General features: G+C 45.9%; 1 protein-coding gene across 2 annotated transcripts in view; it reads right to left on the reverse strand.

The window, feature by feature from the left end:
• The window catches only part of ARID3B (AT-rich interaction domain 3B), a 32,346-nt gene that overhangs the window by 10,900 nt on the left and 9,165 nt on the right, over positions 1-12,281 (reverse strand). For both annotated transcript variants that reach the window (XM_064668517.1, XM_064668518.1), the window contains exons 3-4: positions 9,874-9,945; positions 8,170-8,242 (exon numbers count right to left, since the gene is read on the reverse strand). In XM_064668517.1, the coding sequence (XP_064524587.1) occupies positions 8,170-8,242; positions 9,874-9,945 (145 nt within the window). The remainder of the gene's footprint in view (positions 1-8,169; positions 8,243-9,873; positions 9,946-12,281) is intronic.

A 12,281-nucleotide genomic window follows, 5' to 3' on the forward strand; every position in this document is an offset into this window, starting at 1 on the left:
GCACAAACATCATCTACATAAGTGGGAAATAAAGGTTTAAACATTTCCAAAGAGCCTGCTCCAGGTGGAGCAGGAACAGCACTGAGATCTGACCTCCCCACCTCACCAGCCCTTGGGCACCTTCCCTTCCTCAGGTTTGCTTTTGAACAAGGCCAAAGTGTCCTGAAATTTCATTTGTAAACTAAATATAAACTCCCCTAACAGATATTTATATAGAAATACAGATTTATAGATTAAGCTAAATATGTTTATACACAGCATATAAATTTATCAACTAAGAAAACCTCTAGGTTTTTTTTTCCCCCCATAACATTTCCTTACACAGAGGAGAAACTACAGCAGGGACAAAACTACTTCCATCCTTCTTCCACTTGAGCACGTAGATGGAATAATTTCCTTTCCATCCTTTCCTGTAGCGCTACTCCAAGTAACAAGGCCCAGATCGGGCACAGAATGATTTTGGGTTTGGACCTGGTAAATTCTCTGTATTTTCCAGAGCAGGCCGTGGCTGAGTGTTTCCTCGGATCTCTCCTCCCCCCAGCCCTCTCTGAGGAAAGCTGAGGCGATAAAGTCTTTATTGGAAACCCCCACTGCTCCAACAGGAAAGGCTGAAAAACGAGTATCATGGGACGATTGGATGCTGAAGCCGAGCGGATCCTTTCACAGGCGGCTGCAAGGCTTGTCAGGGGCCATGATGGATTACTGTCATCTGGCAGCATCAGGATTAATGATCCCGAGGTCAGAGGGGAGAATTCCAGAGGGAAAGGTCAGCAGCCGGGGGCACAGCATAAGACTTGTTGCCTTTTGATGGCAAACTCATTTTACTGTACTTCCAAGCCTCCCTCTCCTGCCAGCTCTCAGAAATTCTGTATGCCTGAAGCCTTGCCTGACTTCAGGAGGGAGAGGAGGATGACTGGTTCCTCTCCTAGTTTTCTCAGAAAACAACTTTTTTTCCTTTTAATATAACCTGAGCTACGTACCTTGGCTCATTCCTGCAAGGAATCAGTCAAACAGGGGGCACAAGGAGCCTTTTTCCACTGGAAAAGGAAAGATGCAGAGTTGATGGGGGACCTCAGGAAGACAAACTCTTGGACAGGCAAACTCTGGAAGGGAAGTCATCCCATAGCCCACAGGCTCCTGGTTTTCTGAGGAGAAAGACAGCTGTGGCTACAATTCAGACTTCTGGAATAAAGAGTTTTCCTGGAGGAAGGCTGACTGTAGCTATAAACATCTCTGTCCTTCAAGGGAATTTCACCCCTTCAAAAGCCTCTTCTGTTCCAGGCAGATGGAAGAGAAGCCTCAAGGGCTTATCTGGAGAGGCCTCAATGTCCCCTGCTCTGGAAAGGCAGCAACTGTTTTGATTTTCACTCTTCAAAAGCTATTTAAGCAGCTGAGGAAGCTGTGAACCCTAGAAAACCTTGGAATGGCTGGTTTTACACCTGTGAACCAGCTCCTTGGGAAGGGGGTTTGGCCAAGCCATTGACATATGCAGGCTCTGCTCCCTCACTCAGCTGTCCCTTGCTGAGGGACTAAACTTTGGACCATCATCTTCCTCACCCATCCAACCACGCTGCCCAAGGGGGTTTGTTTTCCCGTTCTTCATCCTCTCTTAGCCAGACTTCAGAGTCAGATCTCAACCTGAAGATGCAGACTGATGAAGACTGCCCCAAAGGCTGTTTTTAACCAAATTATAGGAAATAAGTTCCCTTTAATTTTTCAGGGGTTTGCTTGGCTTTCCAAGTCCTCCATGATGGAGATTCCCTTCCAAGGGCCACCATCAAGCAGCCTAAGCCATGACTCATCCTGCATGCAGGAGACAAAGAACATTTAATTACATCCATCCTGCAGCACTGCTTTTCCAATCACCTTCCTCTTTTCCTATCCAATTTACCTCCAGAAGTGTCCATTTTATAGTAAGGAGCAAAGGGGGTAAGAATCCCAAATATTTATTCTGCAGAGCAACATTTAAGTTGCAATAAAACATGTTCTGGATTGAAAAATGGGCATAGAAGGAGCATTTTTAAGCCACAACTTGTAACAGGTAAAGAAAAAGCTGCTCTTTCCACTCTAAATATGTTCCAAAGAGAAACAATATCAGATAGCCAAAAGGAACAGTTTTCCCCAGGAAACTGGAAAAGTCTACAATGGTTTAAAATAATATTGAACCAAATCTTGATGAGAACTTCATGTTTCTTTGAAGAGAGGCAGAGTAATTACTTGGTGTCTATGATCTCCCAGGCTAAACAGAGGGAAAATTCACTTCTACAGTGTTGAACACGAGCAAATCAACTTGAACCCTGCGCTGCCTCAGCTCCTGGTTTGCCTGAATACCTCTCCAAGGACAAATCCTGGCTGGCTCCAGGCAAAGCTGGAGCTTCAGCCACCCCAGCTGCCTGAGTTTTATTTGTTGGTTTGGCTCACTCAGAGTTAGAATAAAAAGCAAAGGGGATCCAGAAGGGAAAACACCTCTCTCCTCCCTGCTGTGCCACAGCTGATCTCCCGCCTCTCTGGGCATGGCATTCCCACCTCCCAACAGGAATGTCACTACCTGATCTGGAGCCTGCAGCCCATTAGACACTTCTATCCAAGCGGGAGCCAGGATAGAGGGTAATCAATCATGTTCTATTTGACAGGAGGCCACTTCTTATCTGCACCCCTTCAAAGCCATCAGTCCCTCCCTCCTCCCTGAGTGGGGCTGACAGCAGCCCCTTATCGAATTTCGGCAGTCCCTTATCAGATTTCGGCTCCTTAACTGGCATCCAGTGCCCTGCTCACATTAGCCAAGGCTTCCAGCCACATTAACCTTCCCCTGGAAGAGAGATCCCATGGAGATTTGTTCTCCTGTGCCCAGCTGGGTCCAATATATTCCACAGTACCAATTTCTTCACCAGATGTTGAACCCCCGTGCGAGTGGTGGTGGGTTTCCACATGGACGACCTCAGAAACACGGGGATAAAACTCTTCTTCTCCAGGCAAGGAGAGGTAGAAACACACCTGGATATCTGCAGGGTCATCTCTTGAGTGCTGAGCCACTTCTGCAGGAGTTCATTAATCATTTAAAAAAGTGATGTTAAATTTGAGGGGGGAAGAGGAAGTCTCAGTGTAAGAAAGGACTTGAGAAGAGCAGGATTTGAGACACAAACATCCAGTTTTGGGGGGTTGGAGAAACGTGACAAAATTCAACACCTCAGTCTGCAGGGGAAGTGAGAAAAAAATGCCTCTGACTCCATCACTCAGTTCTGTACACCCAGAGAGGAGCACCTGAGACTCGGATCCTCACCTGCAGCAGGTGGAATCACCTGAATAAGCTACAGAAAGGTGGATGCAAAGCAACAACACTCAATAACTTCACATTAATTTCCTCTGCACCCTGCCCAGTGCCAACCCAGTTCACAATCAAACATTTCAGCTGCTCGAACATTCCTCACCCTGACTAAATTTAAAACAAATCTCCTGTAAGCCAGAACCAAGCAAACTCCTCACACTATTTTCCCATTAATTACAGCCACAGCTGTATGATTTTTCTTTGAAGCTAAAGCAATATTCACTCTAAAACACCATTTTCATCAGCTTAAGACCAAGGGATAATTCACTATTTGAACTGTAATGTTTATTTTCCCAGAAAAGATTTTTTTTTTAGATCTTTGCAAAGGGCAGCTTACAGGCTTTTTCCAAATTAGAGAAAAAACCTGTCATATCTGCTTGTAATGAATGTTTTGATGTATAAGAAACAGGGAGAAAATCTGGGTCTTATGGGAAAGACCTGCTTATAACTGTTCTTAAATTATTGGAATTGGCAGGTAAACTACCCAAAATATCAATTTCTGGTGGAGGCTTAGTCACCAACTTAAGGTTGATCATCAAGACACTCTCTGCAACATTTTTGGGATGCTAGAAGGAACACTATTTCAGGGATGGGATTCCTTCCCAGAGGAGCTGGATTCATGTTGTTTGGAGACCCCAGGCACTTGGGTTTGTGCTTGTTTCAAATCCTACCATCACTTCCAGGTGTGTAAGTACATGCAGTGGTGGATTCTGTTCCCAGGCACTTAAAGAACAGAGAATGTAACCAGAATGGCAGTTCCCTCTACAAATTAAGGAAAAATCATTCTTTCGAACAACAGAAAGGAAAAACCTAAAATATTTCATGGATCCCCGTTGCATTCCACTTGCACAAGACATAGGTCACCATTTTTCTCACTCTATGTTAGAATAGGTGACCAAAGAGGTTCTTAAGGGAAGTACAGGAGGCAGAGATGTAGCTGTGTACAAATCAAAGGGTTTGACAGGGAAAAACACTTTTCCTGGTTCGTTGGGACCATCCAGAAGAAACCTATGCGGTGTTTCAGGTGGGAATTTTCCACTGCAGAGCATCACCTGCTATTTAGGGAGGCATTTGCTGCAGCACTAAGCAGGTAGCACGAGCAAAGGATGCTGAGAATTTATGTCTATTGATGTCTCGTTTAGAGAACTACATTGCTTAATTCAGAGTCAAAAATATCTCCAGAGGATCAAAAGAAGAAACCTGGAAAATTGAATCAGTGGAAGAATGAAGTGTATTCCCTAAACAGACATTGCATAAACAACCACTTGGCCTAGAGATAAAAGAATCCATCAGTAAATGCTGCTGTCAATCCCCTGGATTTGTTGTATTTCCACATCCAAAATGCTCAGCCAGAGCATACAACAGCAGGAAAACATTAAAACCACACGGTCAGGCTTACAAAGCCCCTTCTATGTATGTACACATCAAGCACCAGAATGGTCAAGCCATCTGGGAAAACCTGGGTCACACAGGAACCTTGAACAGAATTAGTAGAGCTGTACAATTGCAGACATTTTATGAGGGTTTCACAAAGGCAGGACTTCAAATGAACAAAGCAGCTTCCCTGGAAAGGAGCCTTTCCTAATACACCACAGCACACGCTCAGAGCTCCTCCCCAGCAAAGCTCTTCTCTAGAGGAATGTCTTGCATGATCACTGATCCTTCCAGGGACGTAACAATCCCACTGCTCCAAAGTGGGAGATGCCAAAGCTGAGCTGAGTAAGTGAACTTGCCCATCTGGCTATCGACATTTCTGTAATAAAATTATTTCAGTTAATACAAAAGATGTGGGAACACAAGATACCCCGAGTTACTGGAATGACACACTTAGGGCACTTACTAAACTGCTCCTGCCTGCAGTGTCTTCAGAGGCAGGTGGAACAAATCCAGCTTCCGTGCCTGTGATGCAACTCACTCCACAGTGCACTAACAGGGAATCCTCAGTCCGTGCCCTCATGCAGCAGGATGTTAAAAATACATCATGGAACGGTTTGGGTTGGAAGGGACCTTAAAGCCCATCTTGTTCCACCCCCTGCCATGGGCAGGGACACCTTCCACCAGCCCAGGTTGCTCCAAGGCCCATCCAATCTGGCCTTGGACACTTCCAGGGACGGGGCAGCCACAGCTTCTCTGGGCAACCTGTGCCAGGGCCTCAGCACCAAATACAGCTCTGAAAACCAAACCTCAAGGCTCAGTGTGTCACAAGACAGCAGATGAGCAATGGAGATGGAGGGAAGGCACTGCTCAAGCTGTTTATCCCTTCTCAGCGCCAGGAAAGACAACCTTTGCTGCGAGACTGTGGGAGAAGTGAGGAAAGGGAAGGTGGAAGTGGGGACACATGTCCCAGCACTGCTTTGAAGCCAGTCCTGCACACCAATCACTCCCTTCAGCCACGCTCCCTCCTCTCCCCATCTGCCCCTTCAATCACAGCCATGGTGGGACTCATTCCCCTAAACACATCCAAGGAATAAAACACCCAACAAAGGAAGAGTTACAGCTTCCCTCTCATCTCCCTCTTCCATCATTATTGCTGCTGAAGGGCCATTTTATCACTTGCAGCTGCAGTCATTCAGCGACAACCTGCTGTGCTCAGAGGCAGAGGAGACCTGCACATTTGATCTGCATTAAGGCTGTTTCATGGCTTCCCATTTCGAGATACATTCCTAAAGCAGCACCAACAACCAAACCTTTTCATCCCTCCAGCTCCTTGGTAGCTCCTGTGAAATCTCTCATTTATCTTTCACATCGGGCTTGGTTTGGTTCAGCGTCAGTCTGTGATCTGTGCCCCAAATCCATCAGCCCCAAACAAGGGCTGGCGCTTCTCTGGCTCCTCCTGGACAGCAGCAAATCCCTGTTTTTACAGCAGCAATGTTTTTATTGGCAGAGCTGCTTTCCATCCCCTTCAGACACGAGGTGCAAATTAAGCAGCTCTTCACACGTACCAGCTAAGAAACACAGCACTTTGCTCTCAGGTGCAAGGAGCCCACATTGGAGCCAAATTTGGGGGGGTTTTCTCAGAACAAGGAAGCTGTTCAGCCTTGGGTTAGGATGTTTGTTGGCCCATAAAGCAAGGGGAGGAGAAATGAGGCCTGAATCCTTATCATTATTCCATGATAGCTTTGCTGCAAAGCTCTCAAAACAGGACACAGTGGCTATACCCACCTGCTTGCTAGAAAACCAAAACCCTGGGAAGAGAAGGAATGGGAAAAATAGACACACAGCTTCTAAAAAGATATGTCAAGTCAAAATATTTCTTCTGCAGGAAGACAACAGCTCAGATTAAGGACAGAGGAGAAGCCACCTCCCATAGCTCAGCATATCCTGTCCAGTTCTCCCACCAACCTGAGGGAACTTGGCTCCCTAGAGTCCTTCTGCCTTTTTATTTTTGAGGTGCCCACGTAAAAAGCAGGCCCATAAGTGCCTTGTGTACCCTGAGTTCGAGCCAGTCCCCCAGAGCAGGGCCAAACCTTTCCAGCCCCTCTGGCAGAGGCTCTCAGCATCTCTTCCCCATGGATGCAGAGCTCTTCTATTTCATTATCAGCCTACTGGCAAGCAGGAAAAACGAGGGAGTCTCCAGAAAACAAACACACTTGGAAATACCCAGCTGATTAAAAGCTAAACTCCTCCAGCAACCAGCTGGTGACCAGCTCAGCCCTGGCTCTGTGAACGTGTCAATTATAAATAATTAAAAGGGAATAGGAAGGAGACACTGAAGTATTAAGCAGATTTCTCTCCAGGCATCTGGAGGTTTTTGTTGCTGCCAATCACACCCTGTAGATTGTTGTCCTGTCTCTCAGTCACCAGCCCTTACCTGAACAAGGGAGCTCAGGTTAACATTTGCAAGGAAATTAATTAATCCTGGTTATGCCTCTGCACATGAAAGCCAAAAATATCAGTGAAAACCCCCAGCTCTTAATTTTTAATAACTTGTAAGCATAACCTCAAATTGCTGGAGAGAAAAAAATCCACACAAGTCAGCTATGTGGTAGGTGAAATGGATATAGATATGAAGAGCAATATTGGACAGCCCTCCCTCCACTTGTGATCCAGCCTCCTGGAGGGAGAGATCTGAAGATGCAGAGTTCAAAAGACAACTGGCACCCTTGGAGGGGTAAGAAGAGAGCACCACAAACGTTCAGAGAGGAATATTTTATACCATACCCCACATATAAATACATGTTAATTATGAACAGTTTGCAATGGGAACTGAATTTTGATAACTAGGGGACAGAAAGAGTCTTGTGTGACATCCCAGAGACTTCACACAGCATCCCCACTCCTGCAGCAGGGAGAGATGCCAGTTGCTGACACCAAGGGGAGCAAGGGGAAGGAAATATGAGCAAGTCTGCACTTCCGCGCTCCGTTACACAGAATTCCTAACTGGAAAGCTGACACATTGGGAATCCACAGGAAAAGGTGGCTTGGTGTCCATTTTCCCAGTGCCCAGCTTGCAGGTCACTGCAGTGACAGTGGCTGTGAAGGCATTCATACACGCCACTGAAATCAAACACGAGACATGTCAGCTGAAAGGGAGACCAGAGAGTTCTCAGTGCTACTCAGCCTTGCTTCAAAAGTCCTCAGGGATTTGGGGACCTTCAGTGCAGGGACATCATCAGTTTTGGGTAGGAGGGTAAAGAAATAGTGCCTGTGGAATTAAGTTACCGGGCAGAAGATCTTTCCTACTGCACTCCTCATCTCCCAAGAGAAACATCTCAAGCCTCAGCTCTGCTCTTCCACCTGATCTGCCAGTTCAAGGCCTGGATTTGTTCTTTCAAACTCAGGAGGGAAGAATTCACTCCCCTGCCCTATTTTGCTCATTGAGTTCAAACAAATGCTCAACTCACCCCTCTTCTGCATGAAAATGAAGAGGTCATCCAGGAACTCTTTCCGCTCAGGATCACTATCCAGTTCATAGAGCTGGGGGGGAAAACAAATAAAAATGAAGGTACAATCCACAATGAGAAAATAAAGTGATATTGGCTTCTTCCAGTGTGTGATCTGTGTTTGCACTGCCGGGGTGAAAGGAAACCACAGGCAAAGAGGAAAAACAAGGAAAGATTCCTGAGCAACTCTGTGGCCAGGGCTGCAGTGACAATCTGAGGACCCTCACCATACCCTGCCTTGCTCAGCCCCTCAGTAACTCATCCAAGTACAGAGACTGACATCCCAAAGGGAAGAGGATTTCCAGAATCATTAAGCTTAGAAAAGACCTCCAAGATCATCAGCTCCAACCTTCACCTCAGTTAACAGCACCACTAGCAAGCAGGGTTTGAAGCCACCTGGAGGAAAAGGGGACAGAAGCTGTGAAGGCAGGTTGGAAAGGAAGAGGAGACAACCAGAAGGAAGGTGACAGTGGTTTGGGGCAGATCAGTGGTACCTTTGTGGCACCAGAGAGGTAAAACCTCTCTGCAGTGCCTCCTAAACTCACAATTCCCTCCTTCAAGGATTGTCACATAAGTGCTAAACTCCAAGTGCCTTGAAGGAGGAGATGAAAGAATAGAGCTTTCCTATAACTACTAGTGCCTGTAAGGGAAGGCTCCTCTAAACAAACCAAAAGCCTTCAAAAATATCAGGAACCACCCTAGAATCGAGTTGCTGCAGAAATAATTTTTACCAAAAGGCTTAAAACCTCCAAGCAATTAAAATAAAGTTCCATAGACACTGTATTTCAAAAGAGAGGAACTATATTTGAGCATTATCCCCTCATTTTTCAGAAGGGGCAGACACGAGTGTCATCTTACAACCACTTCTGGAATAGAAAAAATCTAATTTTCAGCTATCAAGAACCCTGTGAGGCCAAAAAGTGACAGTCTGGAAGGGCTGAAGTGAGGTTCTAAGATCCAGAGGGATACAGAACAAGACAGAAGACAAAGCTGTACATGAAGAATTTAATTCCTTCTCTTGTTTGCATCGAGGAACAATCCTGCAACACCCCAGGGAATTTTTTTTCCTGGTTGTAGCTACTCTTGTGGAGCAGCTCGATGGAAAAGCAAAGATTCCTTGGGAAGTACATATTTCAGCCTTCCCGTAGGTGCTGCAAGCTACTTGGTATTCATCTGGTCCAAAGAAGAGGGGGGCTTTTTGGGCTCATTTCCTGGGAAGCTCTCCTTTCTCACCCAGCTCTGGGAAGAAAACACCCCGGTGTGTTTGCAGAACAATTATCTGCCCCAGCAGAAAGGGCCAGCTCAGTCCAAAATGAATTCCTGCAGCTGATGTGACACACAGATGCCACATGCAAATCTATGAGCACAGGACTAAGCAGCTTTTAGAAACGAAATATTCTCCTTTCAGATGGAGAGAATACGGACTAAAATTTTAGAAGTCAAAAGCCTGGTTGTTAATTCTTAGTTCAAACTACAATCCAGTGACTAAAGGCAACTAAATAGCTCAAAATAGCAGGTTCATGGGCAGAGCTGCAGGACAAAACATCCTTCTTACAAATTCACCACAGAGCAACAGTGAGGGCTCTGTGGTCACCCCCTGTCATGGATCAGGGGAAGAATTCCCAGAAGTTCCCCCTTCCTTGAAATCCTCATGATCAGACTGACCTTGGCAAAGTCTCGTGAGATTTCTCTTCCTCGGCATCCATCACCATCATCACTCCAGGTCACGCTGCCATTCTAGGGAGAGAGAGAAACGAAAGGATGAAAGGATTCCCAGGGAATTTGTGGACAATCCCAGAAAGCTAGCAATGTGTATTTTGGGGCACAAAAATGTGCAAAAGCAGCTGCTGGCTTAGACCAAGATGACGAGAAAGATGGGGAGCATTCGTGTATTTGTCACAGCCTGTTTTCCTGGGATCTCTGACACCCACACAAAATGGGAAGTGGCATTTTGCCTTCCAGGCAGCTGCTGAAGGTAAGGCAAGTTTTCCAGCTCTAAGGCTTTTTTCCCCCTCCACAGAAATTATCTCCAAAGTGTTGTCTTGATGCCAGGAAAACCTTTCTAGAGGGAAGTCCTCAACACCTCCAACAGCCACGTTCCTTCATCTCCTAAAGAGAAGGATATTAGCTCCCCTCTAGCAGGTGCTCTGCTGTAATGAAGTCCAACACCTAGAGAGATGCTGCTTTTGCTCCCCATGTCCATCTTTTTTCCCAGAACTCCCCTGGCATCCTTCCTTTCTGTTCTCCTCATGACACTCAACATACTTGGAAAAGCCCTGCTACCCTCCCCCATGCTTGCCTACAAACCTACAACCAGAAAGAGGGAAATAATCCCTCTGGAAAGCTGCTTGCCAAGCCAGGACCCTTACTCCTGGAAGGATGTGGATTTTCCCCACAGAAATGGAAAGCTCAGCTTTGCTGGATTAAGGTTCATTCTTAGACATTAAAAGGATTAGTCTAGTTAGGCCTATTCCACTCGGTAAATCATCATTCTGGAATGACCACCAAGGGCTGGAAACCAGCATGGCAGCACCAGGACGATGGTGAAATATGGCCAAGTATCTTTACACCATCAACTCCATAAAGCTCCAGTGCAGCAGTTCCTGCAGAGCCACTCAAGGAAAGAGAAGAGCCAGACCCACCTGGCAAGGCAGGCTCGACTGCCCTGTCCTGATAAACACCAGGACAGAAAAGACAGCATGAGGTTTCAGCACCCCCAAAAACCACCCCATGGGAATTAGGGAGGTGCTCAGATATCCAAAATCTTGGAGTCATCTGGCTGTGACATACACATTGAATTACAAAGATGAATAGCTCTTGTCAAGGCCAGGCAAAGCTCCGTTTTCCCCCTTTCAAACACACTGCAGTGAGCTGCCCTAATGCCTGCTGATTTAGTTTGAGCCAGTAATTCCTGCTGGAAAGTCAATTATCCAGTGAGTCCCATCAGCTGAAAGATATTTAATGGGGGATTATTGCCACTTCTGTTATGTCAGCTGTTTATTACAGCAGATCAATTCCCAGCCCTCTCTCTGTAGGAAGATATCTGAAGACTGGTTTTGTTCACAGGAGGATTCATCCATGTGTCCTTTCTCCTGGAGTCTCTCTCTCCAGCAGAGATTAAAACCACAGGTTTTTGGCTAATTATGGAAACATTCAGCTGCTCCTAAAACCCCAGTGACTGTTAACTTGGATCAAACCTAAGACAACATTCAGAATAAGACACAGTGGAAGAGAAAGGAGGAGGCAGCAGATATTTCCCATCCTCAACTTTACACACTCCAAGGCAAAAGGATTTGCAAAGGTGTTCAGTTTTCTGACCCTGTTCTTTGGCTGTTTCCTTCCCAAGTTTGGATTTGGCTATAGATCTAGACAGCAAAACTGCTTGTGGTGTTAAAATAGGTGCTCCAAGAAGCAAACCACTTGCTTCCATAGGGAATTTTTGGTCGAGAGCTTATTCCGCTATCTTTGAGGACAGGGACAAGAAAGAAGTGGGCTTAAAGGAGATAATTTGCTCCTGACAGTGGGTTTGAACTCGGTATAATTTCCAGGAATAAAACTTTTAAAGGGATTAAAGACTCCTCAGAAGTTAAAAAGTTAAACAGAACAAGTTTTACTGGTTCTCTATGAAGAAAAAGTGTAATTAGAAGAGAATGACAAGGTTTGCTACAGAGAGTAAGCAGAATATATGCACCCTACTTCCCATAGCTCCATCCTGAGATTCTGGAGAGCACAGGAGCAATGCTCCCCCACACCTCATTGAAGAAAAGGAGCTTAAAGTGAGCTGAAGCCATCAGTGTTTGGCCATATGTCCAGAAAATCAGGAGAGATGGATATCACCTGGCATGACACGGAGTGATCCAACGTGAGGGACAGTATTAGCATTTCCTCCTGTAGTAGCTGGAAAGGTTTAAAGCCAGCTTCCAATTCCCACATTAAGCTATCAGAGGAGATAAGGAGAGGGTTGCTCACCCACCTCAGTGCAAGGGTGGGCTGTGGAAATGTGGGGACAGAGCACAGGTTTCGTTTGGGGAGCAGAGCTGGCAAAGCCTCAGGCTAGCACAGAATGTCAGCTC

The sequence above is a fragment of the Pseudopipra pipra genome, chromosome 12 (genome assembly GCF_036250125.1).
Source record: "Pseudopipra pipra isolate bDixPip1 chromosome 12, bDixPip1.hap1, whole genome shotgun sequence".
In the NCBI taxonomy this organism is placed as follows: Eukaryota; Metazoa; Chordata; class Aves; order Passeriformes; family Pipridae; genus Pseudopipra; species Pseudopipra pipra.